The sequence below is a fragment of the Rhodnius prolixus genome, unplaced genomic scaffold (assembly GCF_049639745.1).
Source record: "Rhodnius prolixus isolate KJV_2025 unplaced genomic scaffold, Rpr scaffold_7, whole genome shotgun sequence".
NCBI lineage: Eukaryota > Metazoa > Arthropoda > Insecta > Hemiptera > Reduviidae > Rhodnius > Rhodnius prolixus.
The window spans coordinates 23,045,133-23,068,129 of record NW_027411582.1 but is presented as its reverse complement, the minus strand read 5'-3'; the positions used below and the strand labels follow the sequence as shown (position 1 = coordinate 23,068,129).

Here is a 22,997-nt window from a genome sequence, read left to right as displayed (position 1 = left end):
CCCATACTAGACTTAAAAGAACAGAACTGAACAGACGCTATCGACTACTTTAAAGACTCTTAGACGAAAGATCAAAACTCTCTCTGGACAACAAAAGACTGATTTATAATTCTATTTTGAAATCCATCTGGGCGTATGGAGTAGAGCTGTGGGGTTCAACAAAACGCACAAATCTCTAAAGGATTCAATTTTTGAGTGGTTCTAGCGTTTCCAAGATGGCCGAGAAGACGTCGGAGATGATGACCGCCCGGGTCGCCCTTTCACGTCCAAAACGGATGAAAATATCGATTATAATTAATCAACATTACTACCGGTGAGGTGCTTGCTCAATTCCGTGAGAGAGTAAGGAAACGTGGTAGAACAAGTCACGGGGTTCTCCATCAAGACAACGCGCAGGCTCACACTGCATTGTCTGTCAAGAACAGTTTCTAGCCAAGTACAACATCCCGAGTTTTAGGGTCATCCGCCTTATTCGCCTGATCTTGCCCCCATATGACTTTTATCTGTTACCAAAAGTCAAATCTGCATCAAAAAGAAACACAATTTCAGACCGTTGAAGCTTGAGAAAGAAAAAGCGGGACGCGTCATGCAGGAGCTCACAGAAAAAGACTTCCATCCCGGTTTCGAACAATGGTAAATTCGCATGGAGCGTTGTAGGGATAGGGGAGGGGTGTATATTGAAGGTGATAATAACTAAATATGTATAAATTTAAAATAAAATGTTTTATAGCAATAGTCTCGTTATTTAATAGACCTCGTACATCTATACCATTTTTCAACTATTATCGGAGAAGCCCGCCTATAAGTTTTACTGATGGAAAGCGACAGAATCTGGGTTCCCCAAGGTTGAATTTATTGACGGATTCTATCAGATAATTTTGACATCTTAGAAACGCTGGTTATGTATGTCGGCGAGAGGATCAATTAGAAATACAGCTTATTGTTACTAGCGGAAATGCGTTATCTCATCCATTTTGGTTTTATCATTGGCAGGGATATGCAAATGACATTTAAATGTAAAAAACCATGTACCCATTTTTTTTTTTCCAAACGTAGCCATTTTTCTTGCATTAAATTGTATTTAGTCCAACTAATAAGGCCAAACAGATGAAATGTACAAAGAAGATAATACTTAGAAGTACGGTAACATGAGTTCCGTTTTGATATGAGAGGAACGGAAGGTTTCAAAGGAAAAGATTACTTGAGAAGGAGGCGTAAGAAAAAGAAGTTTTCGTGAAGTAGCCTCAAGATAAGGGAACTTACATTGAAAATATTTCCAAAAGTGATCTTTAAATCAGACAAAACTAAAGAGGGGTTGTCGGAATGGAATGTAAAACTGAAATAACAGTAATAATCAAGGCGCCAAAGAAAGTATTAGACTTATAAGGGGTGAATATATGTACGTATTCTAGTACTGGCAAAGGCCTTAATAAAAACCAAATCAGACAGCCTATATCCAGTAACACCCATAAATATTGTATATATTAGTCACATAGTGTGACAACAATAAAGTTGAGGGTTGAAAAACACATTTTTACCAGTAGTCCTGGAAGGCAGGAGTCAAGTAGGCTGTGGTGGAAGAGGAGAAGGAGGTAAGGATGTTAGCCTTGGCTAAGAATAACGTTTAAAGGAACACATGTCCTTTGCAGTTAGAGACTACCCTAAACTTATACAAACAAACATGCAGTTACCTCCCTACTTCAACAGCCTGCTTTAATAAAAACACCGTATACAACTCGTAAGGCATCATCTTTGTCTAACTAAAAAACATGTGAGGTACTAGTTTATATTAGAGTTAATGATCAAAATATCCACCAAGTTACAAAAAGCGGCATAAAAATGTTCAGTTTAGTTGAAAAGTAAAGCTTTAGTTGTTTAAAGTAAGAGAGATATTATACAGTAAAATTGAATTCACTGTAGAGGTAGGCCTCCTCTACGCGTTTTTGCTACAATGCGGTTTGAAAAAAACGCAGTTACTGGAAATGGTCAGTCAGGAAAATGTTGTTGAGCCAATTCAGCATGAATATATAACATTGTAAGCCTTGCACACTTGCAATAGGAGGCGATAAATTCACTGAATAGCTTTAACTGTTCATGATATTCTAGAATTAGTTACAGAAAATCAAATAAACGAAGCAGATTTGGTGATACGAGTAGTTATAACCAAAACATGACCGATTGCAAAAACTTCTCTATCTCCAAGGTACAGGAAATGTTTGGACTTGGTGAAACGGATAGAATTCTTACTTTTTAGAGAACGATCCTCTGTCAGAGATAAGCGGAAATATTTAAAAGAAAACTTCAAAATTGCCTACCAAGAAATTTATAAAGATTTGCAAAGCAAGAGCAAACAATCTGATAGATTTTCAAAACCTTAAACCATATCGGAAGTGCAGTGGAACTTGTCGATGAAACAAGCACAGATCTTGAAATAATACCTGGTCAAATGTTCTCGAATAAGGTAACAATGAAGAATAAATTTGTGGAGTATAATATTATATTTCTTCTCGAGACCTGCGAAGCTAATGTGTATTGTGGTACTGGGTTCGATTCCCGGACTCTAGGCCTTGGATTTTATTTAATGGTCAATAATAGAAATTTACAGTTAAGTATGTTTGCTAGCCGCCTCCGTCCACGACACCTAATTGTGCTAGTTGGACGTTAAGTTGTATTGTGGTACTGGGTTCGATTCCCGGACTCTAGGCCTTGGATTTTATTTAATGGTCAATAATAGAAATTTACAGTTAAGTATGTTTGCTAGCCGCCTCCGTCCACGACACCTAATTGTGCTAGTTGGACGTTAAGTTGTATTGTGGTACTGGGTTCGATTCCCGGACTCTAGGCCTTGGATTTTATTTAATGGTCAATAATAGAAATTTACAGTTAAGTATGTTTGCTAGCCGCCTCCGTCCACGACACCTAATTGTGCTAGTTGGACGTTAAGTTGTATTGTGGTACTGGGTTCGATTCCCGGACTCTAGGCCTTGGATTTTATTTAATGGTCAATAATAGAAATTTACAGTTAAGTATGTTTGCTAGCCGCCTCCGTCCACGACACCTAATTGTGCTAGTTGGACGTTAAGTCCCGCCTGAAAAAATAGGCAATTACTTTCTTTACTATTATATTTCTTTTTTGATTTTGACTTCAAATCATGAAAATGTTACAGCATAAATGGCAGTTATTCTCTTTTTTAGAACCGAATCCCAGTTTTTTGTATTAAGATGATGTCTCTCCACAACGTGGCATTTTTAAGGAACGTATCCTACCGCGTTGTAGCAGGCCTACCTCCTTATAATGCTAAAAATTATATTCGCAACGCCAATAATAGTTCATTTAGAAATTAAAGTAACTAATGCGATCTGTTATTGTATGAAACTGGTCAGATCTGTTACAATTTCATCTCCGTAATTTGTAGATTGTTCTAGAAGGGCGGTTCCACCAAAACGGGGAAGGAACGCAGGCAATCCTAAATGCCCGTTGTTGCCCGTCCACCCATCATCTCATCAGAGATACCGGGGCTTCAAGACCAACAAATCCGGCTGAAGATTGCCGGATAACAGTATAATAAACTAATAAAGTAGTAACAGGATAATAGGGAGCATGACGACTCAATCGCCACAGTACACTGAATAAACCTAGAGAGTTCTGTCAAAGATTACCAGATGCCACAATCTCCGGGAAGGGAAACATTTAACCTCCCGAAGACGAGGAACCTAGTTTTAGAATAAACGGGACACACCTCTACAAAGTGCCGCACCGGTCTCATTGGACTCACCACAGCCAGCGCTGATTGGTGACGCAAAATTCGCAAGTCTAACCCAATACCTGAACCAAACTGGCGGATCCAGGAGCTGCTAAAGCCAACCACAGCCGTTTTAGACAGACCAAGAATTTCCTTAACCTGACGGCAATCAGTTCGGGGATCTCCACCGTTTCCGGTGTTCTTTCAAAATCCATCGATCCGCCTCTGTTCTACAACGTCGATAGGCTGAGGAGTCATTGTTGTCAACACAGCTCCTTCCTTTTCTAGTGATAAATTTACTTAGTAAAAAAGATTATCTTACAGCAAAACTATACGATTAAACTCGCTTGTGAGAATGTTGACAAAATAATAATAATAATAATAATAACAAAACAATCAAAACAAATTCTTCCGGATTATGAATTAAATTACCAGCTTAAACGAGAGTAAGGCCATGACCCTAAACCAAACTGAGAGGGTTAACTTCTTCCTTCTTTTTTGCCCACGGCACTTGGAACAAGGAGTCCCTTTTCATGCCTAGATAAACTTCCGTTTCATATTTGACTGTCCCCGGATGTGGGAATATAACTTAAGGCAGCCCTCCTGTACAACTCATTATAACTTAATGCCACCGAAAAAAGGGTCTGAACCATTTTTTTGTTTTGTTTTTGCTTTAATAAGAAGCAATTAACTTCTTAATTTCCTTTATTTTATGCACTTTGGTTACAATTGTTTTTAATTGCAGATTAATTAATTTATGTAATATTTATACAATATTACTATTCGCTTTTGAAAGACAGAATAAGTTATTATCAAATTCCCACCCACCAACATGTCCTCCCAAACTCATCAAACTAACGTAAATTCTTAGTACAAACACCAATGATAGCCACTATGTGTAGACACCGATATCAAGAGCATTATTGCAAAAGCAGCACTACAAAAATGACCAGACAGATTACAGTAATGGTAATGAAAAGGGAGATTCTATAAAACTATGGCAGATCAGTTACCTAGACAACCATGGTTTATAAGGGAACTGTCACTAATAAATGGGTTGTTACGACAATAAGCAGGCTGTGAGCGAACCACGCGGTGTGCGGATCGTATCTTCACAGGATCAACAAAAAGGTCCTCTCTCCTCTTTGCGTAGATTGCAATGAGGAGAAGGATTTCAAACATATAATAATGATATGTCCACGTTATGTAGTAGAAAGGAAACGAATGTTTGACGACATATACAGGTATTTAGATGCACCATTTCGCTACGAAGACATAATATTCTCCACCAACATCTATGTGCTTAAATCTGTAGCAGAGCTAGCAAAGAAATATGAATGTATTTAAAAGTTATAGCCAATTAGAATGAATGCAAGGAAATGATTAGAGAAGGATTACGGTGATTTTAATTTCGGTTAAGCTATAAGGATGGCAGGAATATAGAGTACTGATCCATCCAATAGTTGTAAGGTTTATGTAAATAGTTGTGTATAGTAGAAGGATGAATGTGTGAAGCGAATGTATTTATAAGTAAGAATGGAGAGTGAGTGATATTCTAGTGATAAGCACCTAGACGATGCTGGCTGTATGACGAAAGCCAATGCCCAAAAAAAAGTTGAAACCTTCGTAACCGAATGTAAATTTCATCCATTAAATATGAATGAAGAGTTTAAATCTACAACCTTTGAATTGAAAATTAAAGATAATAATTCATAAAGAACTTAACGCCATTTTATACAGAATTTTAAAACAGCATGTACAATAATGGTGGCCACGTACAGTAGTAAAATAACATAAAGATTATTTGCAAAACAAACTTCAGAAAACAGTAAAAACAAATAAATCAAATAACCAGAATAATAAAATGGTTCTTTAACTAACCCACTCGCAAAATGAAAGAAAATTGCAATTCATACAAACATATAAAATGTGTAATAAACTCCTTTTTAAAAAGTATTTACTTTGTATTTTAATGTAAACATAAAAGTGAAGTATAGAATAAGTGATAAATTAAGTGGAGACGATGTTAATAAGTGTAGAGTTTAGGTGAGTTGTAATAATATAGTAAAGCCAACAAGAGTTCTAAGTCTGTGGAGGAAGTTCATCAAGAAAGCCACCGTCAGCAGGCTTACCAACTTTACTTCATGCATACTTTGGTACTTTGTAAAATAGTATAACTTCTCAACTATCATATTTATTTTTTATTTTTTAGCAAAAAACTCTTTTACCTTCTAGCTGAAATTGCCCTTACATTTATTTTGAACACGTTTTACGATCATGCCAATTATACTAGCCAATGAAATTGTTAAATTGGGTGTATAATTTTGGTCTGATATGTTGTCAACTATCTTGAAATGGGCACTCCACCAGAATTATAGACCTTATTACTCTTATAATAGCTAGTTTCATATCACATCTTGGAAATAAAATAGAAAGTTTGGAAGAACGCAAGTCTTGCTGAGCAGACTAATCAAAGATAAACTATATCTTGATCGAAAGCAAATTATTTTTTTAATTGTAACAAACATACAAATTGTTGGGAAGCGGGTGCCCAACATCTCAAGGGCATCACAACAAAACAGGAAGGTATTCTTCTCACATATGCAACCGAGATTGCAATTCTTTTGCCCTCATAACGACAGGAACCTTCTATTTCATCTTAAGTCCTTAGAAGAAGGGTTTATAAAGTTGAAAATGAACCTTTTTATTAAAGACGACAAAATACCCTTACTTCAGTTTACAATCTAAAAAAACCCTACTTCCAAATTTTCAATTGATGTCAACAACACAAGTTCATTTAAAGTAAAGTAAAGTAACCCGCCTATTTTTTCAGGCGCGGCTTAACGTCTAACTACCAATTAGGTGTCTTGGACGAGGGCGGAAGCTCATACTTTACTATAAACAATTTTTTTCTAACAAATAAAAAGTAGTCATACGCGGGATTCGAACCGGTGATCTATCACACACAAAGCCAAGCTCTTGACCACTAGACCAACCATTCGTACCTCACAAGTACATTTAAATCCAGCATTAGAGGAAAATTAGGTGAAAAGAATTATTCTAGGTAAACGTGAATTGTTACAGGATGTCGTGCGAGTGGTCGTAAGAGATTTTTTAAAACCATACCTAAAAAACCTACAATACTAATTGAACAATAAATTCAACAATTTTACAAAAACAATATTTGTACAAACACCGCCTGTAATAAAAAGTAAGCACTTAGAAAAGTAGACAATAGTAAAAATATTAAACCTAGACATGGGTTTACATAAATAAATGTTGCTTGTAAATATATTCTACAATGAATTAGTTACTCGTTTGTTCTCCCATTTTACAAGGTGGCGGCTAGTAAACTAAGCAGACATATTGAATAAGAGTGTTCCCAACTAACAACACACTGAGCAATTCTAATACAACTAACTTTTTAAACAAAACAATAATAAAAAACCGTTCATTATTTAGGTACCTATATGCAAAAAAAGAGATATGCAGATTCCTCAACTTCCAGAAGTGGCTATAACTGTCGTCAGTTGGGTTGATATGTTGACGTCCAAGAGTTAACTCGAGGTATCATTCTTGGATCTTTCTGATTCTAAAGAGATTTGTTGGTTGTTTATAGGTTTCTTAGATCTTCATTTCGTAACCTTCCTCAAAATTAGCGTTCTTTGTTTCCCTAAATAGGTTTTTTAGAGTTGATTTCTAAATCTTTTTTGATGTATTCTTTAATCTTTTCTTTTAATCAACTATTAATTTAAAATTAGCATTTTTTGTTTCCCCAAATAGGTTTTTTAGAGTTCATTACTAAATCTTTTTGATGTATTCTTAAATCTTTTCTATTAATCAACTATTAATTTAAAATTAGCGTTCTTTGTTTCCCCAAATAATTTTTTAGAGTTCATTACTAAATCTTTTTGATGTATTCTTAAATCTTTTCTTTCAATCAACTATTAATTTAAAATTAGCATTCTTTGTTTCCCCAAATAGTTTTTTAGAGTTCATTACTAAATCTCTTTTTTGTTGCATTCTTTAATCTTTTCTATTAATCAACTCTTAATTTAAAATAAGCATTCTTTGTTTCCTAAAATAGTTTTTTTAGAGTTGATTTCTAAATCTTTTTTATGTATTCTTTAATCTATTCTATTAATCAACTATTAATTTAAAATTAGCATTCTTTGTTTCCCCAAATAGTTTTTTAGAGTTCATTACTAAATCTTTTTGATGTATTCTTAAATCTTTTCTATTAATCAACTATTAATTTAAAATTAGCGTTTTTTGTTTCCCCAAATAGTTTTTTAGAGTTCATTACTAAATCTTTTTGATGTATTCTTAAATCTTTTCTTTCAATCAACTATTAATTTAAAATTAGCATTTTTTGTTTCCCCAAATAGGTTTTTTAGAGTTCATTACTAAATCTCTTTTTTGTTGCATTCTTTAATCTTTTCTATTAATCAACTATTAATTTAAAATAAGCATTCTTTGTTTCCCCAAATAATTTTTTAGAGTTGATTTCTAAATCTTTTTTATGTATTCTTTAATATTTTCTATTAATCAACTATTAATTTAAAATAAGCATTCTTTGTTTCCCCAAATAGTTTTTTAGAGTTGATTTCTAAATCTTTTTAGTTGCATTCTTTAATCTATTCTATTAATCAACTATTAATTTAAAATAAGCATTCTTTGTTTCCCCAAATAGTTTTTGAGAGTTGATTTCTAAATCTTTTTAGTTGCATTCTTTAATCTATTCTATTAATCAACTATTAATTTAAAATAAGCATTCTTTGTTTCCCCAAATAGTTTTTTTAGAGTTGATTTCTAAATCTTTTTTGTTGCATTCTTTAATCTATTCTATTAATCAACTATTAATTTAAAATAATTCTTTGTTTCCCCAAATAGTTTTTTTAGAGTTGATTTCTAAATCTTTTTTGTTGCATTCTTTAATCTATTCTATTAATCAACTATTAATTTAAAATAATTCTTTGTTTCCCCAAATAGTTTTTTTAGAGTTGATTTCTAAATCTTTTTTGTTGCATTCTTTAATCTATTCTATTAATCAACTATTAATTTAAAATAATTCTTTGTTTCCCCAAATAGTTTTTTTAGAGTTGATGTATTTTTAAATAAAAGTTCTAAATCAGCGTTTTTGTTTACCGAAATTGTTTTCTAAGTTGTTTTTTTAAAAAAAGGTAACAATGACAATTTTTGAAAATGCCTTTTTTGCAGTTTTTTAAAAAAAATAAAGATTATGTTTTTAATCATTTGAAATTTGGAAAAGAAGTGTAAGTTAGTATTTCTAAAATTTTAGAAAAAGAAAAACCTTGTGTGTCACGCCAGATTTTGGTACTTTTTTGGGGTTCATAATTATATTTTGATGTTGTTTAGTGTTGAGAACGGCTAAGTAGCTGGTTCGGTTCATCGGTCCTTATTATACAGCTCAACACATTATAATTCCATTCGTATTTAATTTATTTCCGGCAGGTTATCAAGCGAAGAGAGGTTTTTAATTTATAAATTGTAAAGAATTTATCACCGACTGAAAAGCATTTTTTTTTACCCTCTTGTAGCAGTGAGTAAGTAATAAAGAGGGATAAACATTAACCAAAATAAAAAAAGAACTAAATAAGACGTAGCTGTGGCTCTGTTGATAGGCGAGACAAATGTACTGGTATGTATCATACGAAGGCGGGACATCTTCTTGATTCAACTGAGAGAGGAACAGGCAATGACATGTGTTCTTACGTACCATCGTACATCTCTGCACGTACATGGGTCGGTCACGCTAAACTTCTATACAACCAAACTTATCGATGGGCGGGCCTATAAGGAGAAGTGTAAAAAAAACCCTTAAGGGCTTAAATGCATTTGTCTCTTTTATGAAGGCTTCGAGAAATAGACATAGTCAGTTCAGACAACCAGCATTTCATGTCTTCATTAGTCCTGGTGAGATGCGTTAAAACATTAACTTAAAATATGGAATAATAAAAAAAAAAAATCCATATTAAAAGTTCATGTCTTTATTCATCAAACTGGACACCGCGTAGAGCTCCGCCCACATTCACTTGATCACCTATTATTACTACAATTATCTATCTGACTGCCTGATGTATAAACATATTTTAATACCCATCATTACCATCCTTGATTACAAATGGTTGTTAACCAATTTTATCGTCCTATTCATTTATATGGGAAAAAACAATGTGATAAACATGTACTTACGACGTGCTGAAATACCAAATCGGTTTAGGCTTCAATAAATTCTCCTTGATGAACTGTTTGATACGAATTTCAGTACTTCTTGATAATCAGTATGGCTGTGTTTCATAAAAATGGCCCCCAAATTATTTTAAAGTTAATTGTTTAAAAGAACAAAGAAGGTGAATTATAAGTGGGTATTTGGCAGTGAGTTAATGAGAATGCTGGTCCTACAGTTAAGTCCATTACATACAAGTATATCAATAACTTTAGATTATATTAGATTATCGGGGAAGGACCTATACTTCAAGGCACCGCAGCCAAAACTGGCTAATTGTGCCATCCCCTTTGGATCTAGCAGACGTAACCTCCGCTACCTAAAGAGGTTGAGGACTTTCCCTACTGGTTCTTTTTGCGCTATTATCTCCTTTGGTCTCAAAGAGCTAAAGGTTTCATAGCGCAACCAATCTATTGCAACGCAATCGAACAGCCAGTGAGAGGCCGTTTCCTCCTCTTCCTGACACAATCTGCCCAATAGTTACGAGCTAATAAGCCCCCACCTTGTGCAGATGACTATGTCCTGTGTATACTGTGTAAATGTATTTGGGGAGTTCATGTTGTTAGGCTGGGATACCCGCCGGGACGCCAAGTACCCTGAAGAAGTGGCTAATCCATTTCCCCCTATGGGTTATCAATAACTTTTATCTACATATGGTAATGTTGTATACAAATTCTTTTTAGGTATACCATTGGTTCATTTCGGTGTTTTGTGCAAATAGTGGAGAGGGCTCACCTTTGAACAGTTTTAATTTCTCGCCAAATATTTAAAACATTTATGATTGGTAATTTTCTCCATATGTTGTGGTAGACCTGTTGTATAATTGACAGAGTTTCCCTTCGTTTTCATTGTTTGGTAAAGTCCAGAAATGAGGTATGTTATATTTTGTAAGGTGGAAGTAAAATTTTTTGTTGCAGCTTTGGAAGTATATTGTAAAGATTGTAGTGGACAAGGTGTAAGTATTGTTAGTTTATATTAACACTTGGAATTCGTATTCTTAAATCTAGTACATATTTACAAAAGTCTATTTGCTTGCAAAAAAGTGTTGGATATTATATTTTCTTTTATGGAAGGAGAGGGGGCACATTTCAACATCACAGTTAAAGTGTGCCGCCCTACCGACCTGCAAGTTTGTGACTTTTTTTTTGTTTAATCGCAGAGAAGGGGAAAGTGGTTCGAACCTACCTTAAGAAGCGCAACAGACCGAATATTTTGTTTAAACTTCCTAAACCCATCACTTCGGGTACAACATCCCTGAACTGAGTCATTCTTGATTTTTTTGTCTAGATTTCAGTGGTTTAAAAGAGAAAGTAATGTAGTAGTCGAGAAAAATAACTGATAGAAGGTAGATTCAGAGTAAAGTAATATCATTTCTTTCTATTTTATATTGTGTTCAAAGGCTACCCCCACCAGTGGGGCAGATATTAACATTGGACACAATATTTTTAAATTAAAAATATATGTACGTAAAGTACCAACTGTTTATTGATATAGATCTGTTTAAGAAGACTTGAAAGTTGTAGAAAACAAAATAAAAAGGTTCAATAATACGATTCTGGGCACTCTGTAACACAAAATGCAAAATCTGTTCAAATTTGCTCCCCTCTCCGCTACTATGTAATATTTCAGAGAATAGTGAGGTTGTATTAAAATAATTAATTACAAAATTACAATTATTTAATTACAAAAACTGGCTGGTAGGTTGTAAAAGATACAATTCCTAAATTTAGTTTAAAATATTGTGTAAATCCTCGTCTATATGAGTAATTTTTTGGTGCTAAAGTTGCAGAAAAAATCGATTTAACAGAGACGACCTACTATCGATTTTTCTTTTATTTTTCACTTTTCATAAACTATTTGACAATTGTTTCTACGGTGTTATCTAATCACCGTAGTAAATTCCACATATTGTGCGTGAGATATGCAGTAGGAGAAAGTACTATTAGTGTGTTTTTACATTAAATTTATTTTGTTTATAAATTTATATTATATTATATTATTATATTATTTTATATTATAAATTTATAATAATAAATTGAAATATAATTCTTTTAGTACTTACTAGTCCTGCAAGGAGCATATTCTGAATATTCCAAGGCTCCAGATAAGGATCCATTTCTAGCAACCCAGCACGTACCCACAGGATCTCTTCTGTTCTTCATGTTCGTGTAGAAGATGTACCTTGGCGCGCATGCCTGTAATAAAAACAAAATAATTAAAGTTTCTCAAGTACCGTTGGGAGTTCGTTTTGTACATCTACTTCATCTTTTTAATTAAATTTTACTGCTATTTCTTTTTTGTTTTATTAACTTTGCAGTAATTGGGAATTTGTATTAAGTAAGTTTTATATCAATGTTCTTCCACACAGAAATTTGGGGTAAGTACTTATTTGGGGTATACTGGCTCTTCATCATTTTACCATAATTAGGAGCACTTTGCAGAAAGGGCAACACAGAAGTTAGAGATCGAATTATTGCCCCAATCTCTAACAATTTTACTCTCATCTACAATCTATTTCGCACCAAAACCACAACTAGTTAACCACGATCAGAGGGAAGGTTTTTGTCTAATAACAAGGTATAACCCCTAACCTGATTCCATTCGAACAATGAGTGTGACGAAGAGAAAAAGGTTGTTGAGACAGAATCTCCTCAATGAGATGATGTCATTAACCCCATGATGATGATGTCACGCGCGGTTGATTTAGATAGATACTAAGTTTGACATTAAATGTGAAAATGTCATTGGACGACTTGTTATGGAAATGTCGTTTGCTGTTGTCAAATAAACGTTCAGTTTTTATTCCATTGGGATGCGACATACAGTATAAATGTTCAGTATAGTTAGGGATGATGCTTTGGTTCACTAGATAATAAATAGTAACAAATTTTATATTTATTTATTTTGCAACTGCCTATGTGATTATAATTCAATCAAATGAAAGACACTTGAGTACCAGCTTTATTTTCTTGGTAGCAATTGAAGACTTCTGGTATTATATTTAATAATACTAACACAAGATATGGAGAACCACTTGGCACACATGTCAAATGTGGCACATATCGATAGTTTCTGGCATAAGAAGGAATTCCATGCCAAGTTATTTATATATTTGAATCAAATTGGTTTTGTTTATTTAATGAATAAATTTTGCATTATCTCTTATATTATAACACTACTCTAGCGACGATCTATTAGTAAGTAAAGTAAAATAAAGAACTGCCTATTTTTTCAGCCAGGCTTTACGTCCAACTACCAAATTAGATGTCGTGGACGGAGGCGACAAGTAAACATACTTTACTGTAAATTTCTCATATTAAGCATTAAATAAAATCCAAGACCTAAACCGGGGATCGAACCTACTAAACTAACAATACATATTAGCTTTACAGGTCTCCGTCTCTAACCACTCGGCTACCGTGGGCCGTGGTCTGTGACCATTCTCATTGTCTTATTTATATTTCTTAGATGAGTCGCCTCTAACCACTCGGCTACCGTGGGCCGTGGTCTATGACCATTCTCATTGTCTTATTTATATTTCTTAGATGAGTAAGAACTATTTTAATCGCTCCATTTTATGTCTCCAACCTGACTATACACATTTTATGTCCTTAACATTCCTTTTGACGCACAAGTCGCTGAAAACAAGATACAGAAACTTTTACTTCTATCTGCAATCCTTAACAAAAACTTACAGTTTAAAAAGTTAAGTATAAGGGTTGATTAAACGCCAAAAGGTACACAAATCAGCGTGTACCCAACATTTCATTAATACTTCATTAATAGTCAAGTAATTCTACTGCATTAATTTTCATTAATAAGTTATTTTTTAGAATTTATTAGATGTCACAGACCCTTATGCTGGCCATTTTCGTCTACAAAATATAATATGTTCAAGTAGCACTGTAGATTGACTGTAATATCTAGTTATTTATAATAATCAAACTATTAATTACAGGTTAAAAAGAAAAACGTTACAAAAAATAAAAAAAAAATATGAGGCTAAAAAATTCAAAACTTTTTTTTATAAAAAACTTACATTAATGATTTTATTTTATTTATTTATTTTTATTTTTAAATAAAAATCGTCGGTTTAAGTTCATTCTTCGATTAAAGTAATTGTTATTTTATGTAGTAGTCAAACGTTTATAATAATAGGTAATAATTATCTGGCTTTATCGCAAATAATATAGTTTTCTTCAATTACATTCTCAATCTAGATATTCATCCCACAATGTTGTATATATGTAATATCGGTAAGACGAATTCAAGACAGTAGCCTACTCTAACTTTGTATTTTTCTACTTTAACATGCTTGTTCATATATATGTAGATATGCATATTTTTAGGACAGCTAATTATTCCAGCATTTTACTATAAGTAAAATTAGGGGGACTAAATTAAATTACAATTGAGAAATGAATAATTGTTGTTGAATAATCTACTTGTTATTAACTGTGTGTTATTTGTGCTCACGAATATTTCGGTAAGACGAATTCAAGACAGTAGCCTACTCTAACTTTGTCTTGTTCTACTTTAACATGCATGTACATATATATGTGATTTATCATAATTATAACAAAAAATATTATAAATGAAGTGGCCAGCATAAGGGTCTGTGACATCTAATAAATTCTAAAAAATAACTTATTAATGAAAATTAATGCAGTAGAATTACTTGACTATTAATGAAGTATTAATGAAATGTTGGGTACACGCTGATTTGTGTACCTTTTGGCGTTTAATCAACCCTTATACTTAACTTTTTAAACTGTAAGTTTTTGTTAAGGAGATTTTTGTACCTTTTGGATAGATTTTCCTTTTTGTCTATTTTACAAAGTTACATATCTTCTTTACAGATTTTTTTAAAATTTGGAATAAGCAATTCTATCATTATAATCTGATAAGGTGTTAAGTCGGAACCGTAACTACCACTGGAGAGATCTTTTTAAAGAATGATTATAGTTGCGTTCCCCCAAACCATCCTCAATAACAATTTTTTTGAAAAAGCGTTTTGAATAACATAGGAAGGTATTTATACGTAAATAGCAAAATTAAACTGCGATTTCAGTACTTCCTTTTAAGAGGAGTAAGAAAAATAAACTACGATTGCAGTACTTCTCCCTAAAAGGCAAAGAGGCAAAGATTTTTTAATCGAACGACAATTCATTGATTTAAATTGGTTCACTCATTGATAATTTAAACGATTGCAGTACTTCCTCTTAGTAGGTGCAAGAGCATCAGCAACGTAGAGGAGCTTTAACCACTTATTCGAGCTGAATTTTATCAAAATCGGATTTAGCGTTATAGAAATATTGGTAATAATAGTTTTAGAAAGGGCCTTATTTGGGTGGGGCAAACTCCCCTCCTTATGAGGCACGGCGTCGAGACTTTTAAAGTGCAAATCTGTACAAAATTTCGATTCGAATGACACTTCATTCATGAAAATCGGTTCACGTGTCGATAATTTGCAACGATCGCTATACTTCCCCTCAACAAGTGGAAGAGCTGATCGCCGCTTTAATGTTACGTAGGGGAGCTCTAACCCTATCATCCTACCAAATTTTATCAAAATCGGGCCAAGATTTACAGAGTAATTAGTAATAATAATTTTGGAGGGGGCCTTACATAAAGGGGGCTAACTCCTCTCCCATTCGATGTACAGGGCCGAGACCCCCAAAAGGCACATCTACATAAAATTCCGAATCGAATGACACCTCATTCATGAAAATCGGTTCACGCGTTTAGGCGCTACGTTGTTTACAAAAAAGGTAACAACAAGAACAACAACAAGAAGAAGAAGAAGAAGAAGAAGAAGAAGAAGAAGAAGAAGAACAAGAACAAGAACATTTTTTGAAAAAGCCGTTTTTGCTCATTTTCGGCAACTTTTTTCTCGAAACCTATTAGATCTGGGTGGTTGCAAAAAAATTACAGTCATAAAGGAGGATTTGCCCTATATTTTAAAGAAAATTTGGGAATTTTATCTTTTATAGAAAAATAGAAAAAAATTGTCAAAGTTGGGTGTTTTTCAACGTTACGCTTTTTCGTGCACTTTTTGATGGTCAACCCTTATACAACTGTCCTACCGGACAGTTTTAATTATACGCAGCAAATTCTCTAGCTCAAAATCTTTTTTGAAGAACTCTTCCTGATAATCCGGACAAGACGCCTTAAAAGACAGTGGTCTCGTGATCTCCTTTCCAGTGAAGAGAGTAGACTAACAGTCTAATGTTTTGGAGTGTTACCACTGGGAGTAACTTCTCCACTCGTTTGCTTCATTTGTTACTCTGTTAACACTGTTACTTATAGCGCCGACGCACTGATTGTAGCACAAATAAACGCAAAAAAGAAAAAGACAAAAAAGATGAGTAAAATATGTAATATTCAATAAAGACTATTAATAATACCACTACCGTGCCAAGTTTTTAATTTTTAAAATGGACACCATTCAGCAGCACGGTCAATGTTATGAAGTGTGCAAAGCGGAAATGATGGAAAACGAAATATTATGAATTTGGAAAACAAATCTAGTTTTTCTTATTATTATTATTTGAGAAAAAACCTTTGGAAGACCTAGAATTTTAAAAATTATGAATAAAATCAAGTCGTGTGCTTATCTACTTTAGAGTTTGTTTTCTCTTTTTTACAAATATTCATCTGATACCCTGTTTTTTGTTTAGTAAGATAACCTTTGCCTGTGATGATACAACAAAATAACCTCTTCTAAACGAATAGATTATTTAAAACCATATTCATATGAAAGTTTACACCTGGCCGTAGAATTATATATTACAACCGCTTAAAGACATATCGAGGGAGATCGCGATGTCACCCTACCTGAATACTAAGTTACCCTGCTGCTGCTTTGTTTTTAGTTTATGGTAGTGAAGATTTTGATATCATGGTCATCGCCGGATCTAAACAGTTCCATAACAACTAGTATCTATTTAATATGCCACATGTGCACGCTGGACAACTAGGCGGTATCCTTTTGTAGGTAAATCTTTTTTTTTTTCTTTTTTAGGTTTCTATTTTTAGTAACTGTTAACAATAAATTCATGACTTCTGCCGGAAGTCTGAAAAGTAGCTTATATTTTGGTAACATCACGAAATTGTTTTCATGTTTCACGTTTTAATTTAAATGCATAATCTATTGCCAAATAATAGTATTCAATTGGTTTTGTAAAAGTAATTTACTCATTTTAATAAAAGTTTAAGAAGCGTCAATACCAGGGTATTTGGGAAGTCGCGATTAAAATTGATTGCAGAATTAAAGTGGTTATTGGTTTGTACTAGTTTTTTGAGTAAAAATGTGTTAGGGAATCGGATTCCGGAAGCGCTTCATTCCTTGAACGGGATCACATTGTTGAGAATCGTACGAGGGTCGTTTGAAAAGTCCGTGCAAAAATAAAAACTACTTAATTTTTTGGGGTAAACCTTTTTTATTTTTCAACATAGTCTCCTTTTAGGCTTATACACTTCGTCCAACGCTGCTCTAGTTTGTTGATCCCTTCCGAATAATAGGATTTGTCCAAGTCTGAAAAATAGCCATTCGTTTCTGCAATCACCTCCTCGTTTGAATAAAATCTTTTTCCCGCCAGCCATTTCTTCATATTGGGGAACAAATAGTAGTCCGTGGGAGCCAAGTCTGGAGAATAGGGGGGATGTGAAACGAGTTGGAACCCTATTTCCATTAATTTTGCGACCACAACTGCTGAGGTGTGAGCTGGTGCGTTGTCGTGATGGAAAAGGACTTTCTTGCAGCTCGGTTTTCAAACGGTCCAATAACGATGAATAATATGCACCTGTAATAGTTTTAATCTTTTCCAGATAGTCGATGAGGATTATTCCTTGCGAATCCCAAAAGACAGTCGCCATAATCTTTCCGGCCGAAGGAACGGTCTTCGCCCTTTTTTTGGCGCAGATTCCCCCTTGGTAACCCATTGTTTAGATTGTTCTTTGGTCTCAGGAGTGTAGTGATGTATCCATGTTTCATCCACAGTGACGAAACGACGCTTAAAGTCCTGCGGATTCTTCTGGAACAGCTGCAAACCGTCCTTGCAACATTTCACACGATTTCGTTTTTGGTCAAGCGTGAGCAATCGCGGCACCCATCTTGCGGATAGCTTTGTCATGTCCAAATGTTGATGCAAAATATTATGTACCCGTTCATTCGAGATGCCCACAGCACTAGCAATCTCACGCACCTTCACTCTTCTGTCATCCATCACCATATCATGGATTTTATCAATGATTTCTGGAGTAGTAACCTCAACAGGGCGTCCAGAACGTTCAGCGTCACTTGTGCCCATTTTGAAACCACTTATAAACTGTTCTAATCGAAGGTGCAGAGTCACCATAATGTTTATCAAGCATCTCTTTAGTCTCCTGAGGCGTTTTGCCTTTCATAAAGTAGTGTTTAATCAACACACGAAATTCTTTTTCGTCCATTTTTTGAAAATCACTCGACTTCCTCGATTCAAACGAATGCCAAACACAAAGAAATAGACCGATCTGGCTGTAACTTGGTGTGTGTTCTTCTAACTAAACATAACCTCGATACGCGCCAGTAGTGCTATCTCTCTGACTTTGCACGAACTTTTCAAACGACCCTCGTAAGTCTGCATAAAAGATAACCTTGTATTTTGTTTTTACAAAAAGTATTTTAAATTAGAAAAATAATACAAGGTAGTTAGACATTTCAAGATTCCAGTGCTAATAAAAAGTTTACTCTTTTGAAGGGCGAACAAAAGTTTGATATAGTTTTGTACGCTTATTCAATAAAAGACATAGTTAAGTTGGCTTTGTTCCCATCAAACAGCGGCAGGACTATCTTTGAAACAATTAACAGTACAACGGCAGACAAAGGAATCATCTCAGGATGATCAATTTAGATTTTCATCAAGAGTGATCAGTGACACCGTTGTTGTTGCTAAGTCATCAATAATATCAGGTGAAAGGTGAAGCGAAGCAAGCAGGAGATCTATCTCTGTCTCCCAATACCCTCTACTAACCGACCTACCAAATAGCAACGTTCCCGTATTATCTAAACTTGAATACATTAATCATTTCCTACTAACTTCTAGGGCATGTCGTATAAATAATAACTGATGAGAAAGTTAATAATTTCGTGATTTCTTTTTATCTATCTTCTCATTATTTTTTGCTTTGTTTTGTTTAATGTGACTCTTTGACCGATATACGTATATGGTAAGCGAAACTTGGAAGTCTGGGATCATAACTACCATACCATGAAATCAATTGAATAATGAGCCAACAGCGGCCATACTGATTGACAAGATTCAATTATTTATAGTTCTTCTACTGCTGCTGTTGGTTATTTAGACACGCTGGATTCCATTCCATCTAATGAGTTAGGTGGCTTTAACCATATTAAGAACTTAAGAAGTAACTGCTGAATCTTTGTTAATTGTTGCACCAAGTAATCTTCAATAACCTTTTACTTTCAAGGCAACATTAGATAGGTTATACGGCCATTCAGGGCCGTTCTATAATTAAAATCATTAGACCAGCTCCGAGTTACTCATTACAATTTTGCATTTGGAAATAGTGTAATTTTTTTTCTGGATATGTTATACCTAAATTGAATGTTCAATTTTCTAGTAGTAAGAAATCCATTCTGTAAAATTTTAATTATAATTCTCTTGCCATTTCAGTCGTGATACATTTTATTCTGCCGAGCTTTCGACCTAGGGACTAGGTCATCTTCAGGGCTAGTTTACAAAGTAATATTTTTACTTTACAGGGTTGGTGTGTCTTCTGTCTTGTCTGTTCATGGACTCTTTTTTTCATCCTATTGAAACTATGAATCAGTCACCAAAAAGAATGAACAATAATAATTCTCTTATTTTATGTGTGGCCTTAATTCAATTATTATATTTTGAAAAAAAAATCAAATTTTGACATAAATCAATGCGAAGAGTGCGCTTGATGACGCCTGGCAAGATTAGCAATGTTTGGTTTCGAAATTTGGTTAGTTTCAGTCTTAAATCGCCACGAAGCTCTTTTTCACAGCTTTGTTAATACAGAATTAACCTGACTGGAAGCCAGGAATCAACCATATATGAGTTTGGGAATGAAAATAAAATTGGGAAAAGACATTACAAAGTTTTGGATATTTTTGAGTAATATTTATAATACGTATATTCGTCCAAAATTTACATTATTGTAAATTACAAATGGCATTCCAATCACAAATTGTAAATACTGCGTTGCTGTCAGTAAATTTGCTATTGAGTAAGCATTGGTATTCCATCGATCCCTATCGATCCACTAGATCGGATCAACCTCCTCTTGGATCGATTTCTACTACTTTGGTGATCTCTCTACAAATGTATTTTTGTAAATTACGTGAAATTAGCCATCAAACTTCTTTACAGAAACATCCGTTATAATTATTTTAATAAGGGAAGAGAAATAGAGATTATATTAACCTACTCATTAAATTTACATTTTCAATTATAGCAACTGTCAAATAGAAATAATATTCAATATTGAATACAAATAATTCAATGAAAGCTAATCATGATTTTCCAACTATATAACTATAACACAAAAAATAATTAACGTTTGGCTGGGTCATGGACACGGCCGTGTGTTGTACGTGAATAGGTTTACGTAACGGGTTATATTTTTTATATAAAATATTTTTATTTATGTATTTAGGATGAAATCAAGGAAACAAATCGACTATCGAACACAATCTATGCCTATACAGTCCGTTGTCGATGTAGAAGCGATTTCCATCATTCACTTGCATAATTTCAACCGCTCCAGCTGCAGATGTACTGGACACCGTCGTTGATCCGCTCGGCCGCATTCATTCTTTTACGTTCCTAGGCACAGCTTGACTCGGTCATATGGTGTTTTATTATTACCATTCGATTGTTCTTGAGAAGCCCTTTCCAACCGTGTACGATCTCTGTATTTGGTTTTAGCTTTTCGACGCGTATAGGCCGAGATTATATATTTTTTTATTCTAACACCTCATTATATTCATTGTCACTATTTTACACTAATGTTTTATGTACAATCGATAGATTGTGACGACAGCTGACGATTAAAACTTAAACGAACATCGTATCAAAAGTTATACTAATTACAAATCTCGATACGCAGCATAATGATCTCAAAATGGCGTCGCTTTCCCCTACACCGCGCGCGATGCATCACAGTACTCGCTTATCGTAATGCATTCTTTGATCCTTTAGCTAACCAATGGTCTAATTTAATTTTGGATGTAGACGATAGATTCTAAACTATAATGCCAAACTGTATTCCCCGATTTTGTTATCATTAGGTTTATTGGATTGCCTCCATATGATAGCAAATTTAAAGATGTATTCACGTCAAAAAATCATACAAATAAATCAAGAAAGCAGTGAAAGCTTTTCCAAAAATCGATAAATGAATTTTCTGTCTGAACTCGGGAAAAATGGTCCACTTTCTTTCCACTTCTTCGTTCCTATCAGGTATAATAAAAATCAAATACTACTGACCATCTTGTAGAATCATCCATCAAACTAGCGACTTCAACCACAACTCCTCGAATGTACCTCTTCAAAAAATGAAAACCTTTCAAGATCAATAATTCTGGACCAATTGAGAGGAAAATATTCTGAACAGTGAAACCCCGATTACATCGAAATACTATTTAAACTAATTGACTTTTAGTAGAAATTCTGAACCTTTTTATTTTCAATTATTTATAAATTAATTGCAGTAACCGGTGCAATTGAGTTTTATATAACGCAACCCTAAATTAATTTAAGAAAAAAAAAGTAAAAATATTTCAAAAAATATAAAAGATGCTAAATGTTTATACAAATTTTCTGAAATTAAATAATTAACAGAGTGTTTATTACATTAAAAAAAAAACAAAAAAAAAATGGCGGTTTAGTTAGACAGGTGATTTTGTCTCGCACCATCTAATTTGATTTATAGCTCTTTTTAATAACTTCAATAATACTTTAACCCTTATCCGTTTATTAAATATACCATAACATTTTTACTGCCTAATGTAATTAAATTTTATGTACATATAATATATATTATACTAATTATGCGAATATATTAATATTCAATTTTACACCACAGTGTATAGCCGGATAATGAATGTCAGTAGCGGAATTTTCAAACTAATGATTTATGTAAGAAGCCATATTATAGGTTTCTCTTTCTTTACTGTAAATTATTACTTCTTTTTTTTAAATACTTAGGTATTTTAAATTATATATTTTTTATTTATGGCACCATCTTCATGTGATTGTTTTCAGCGATTTTTGCTTAAATGCAAATCTGGAATGCAACACTCATTTGGTGTTCCCATTCCGCAATTATTAATTATCGACATTGTACTAGTAAGCTTGGTTCTTACAAAGGAGTTATCATCATAATTACTGAACCATGTTTATCCTTTATCGAAACAGTGACGGTTAAAATCAGTGATATTAATGCAGAACCAGAGATCTAACCACATTTTCCAAACTTTTAGAAATTTAAAACTTAGTTCTTTACTTTTCAGAAGGTTTAAAGTAGTTCTACAAATTTTTTATATGAAATATTTTCCCAAGAGTAATTAGATTAGAGTAACTTCTGAGTTTACAACAACCGTTTGATCAGTCACAAAAAAGCAATTTAATTAAAAGAAATAATGCAGCTAATTATATAATATACTCGTATTAGTCAGTTAGTTTAAATATCAAAAATGGAGTGAACAAAATTACTAATTACTGGAAGGGATGTCTCTGATTTCCAGAATTACCCTCTATTATTAATGAAAAAATAGTTATTTATTTAACAAGTGTGGAAAGTAGTACTTTTCCTCACGCGAGGCAGGGTTTGCACGCACGAGCGAGCGAAGCGAGGCGAGTGCAAGTGCAAATTGCCGAGTGTGAGGAAAATACTTTACACTAGAGTTAAATATATTTTTTCTGCAACCATTTATTAACTAATAAAATTAAAAATTTCATTTTTACAGTCTA

General features: G+C 33.6%; 1 protein-coding gene across 4 annotated transcripts in view; it reads right to left on the bottom strand.

Moving 5' to 3' along the window:
- Positions 1–22,997, bottom strand: part of if (integrin subunit alpha inflated) — a 356,189-nt gene that overhangs the window by 74,255 nt on the left and 258,937 nt on the right. For all 4 annotated transcript variants that reach the window (XM_074114504.1, XM_074114505.1, XM_074114506.1 and 1 more), the window contains one exon: positions 12,056–12,188. In XM_074114504.1, the coding sequence (XP_073970605.1) occupies positions 12,056–12,188 (133 nt within the window). The remainder of the gene's footprint in view (positions 1–12,055; positions 12,189–22,997) is intronic.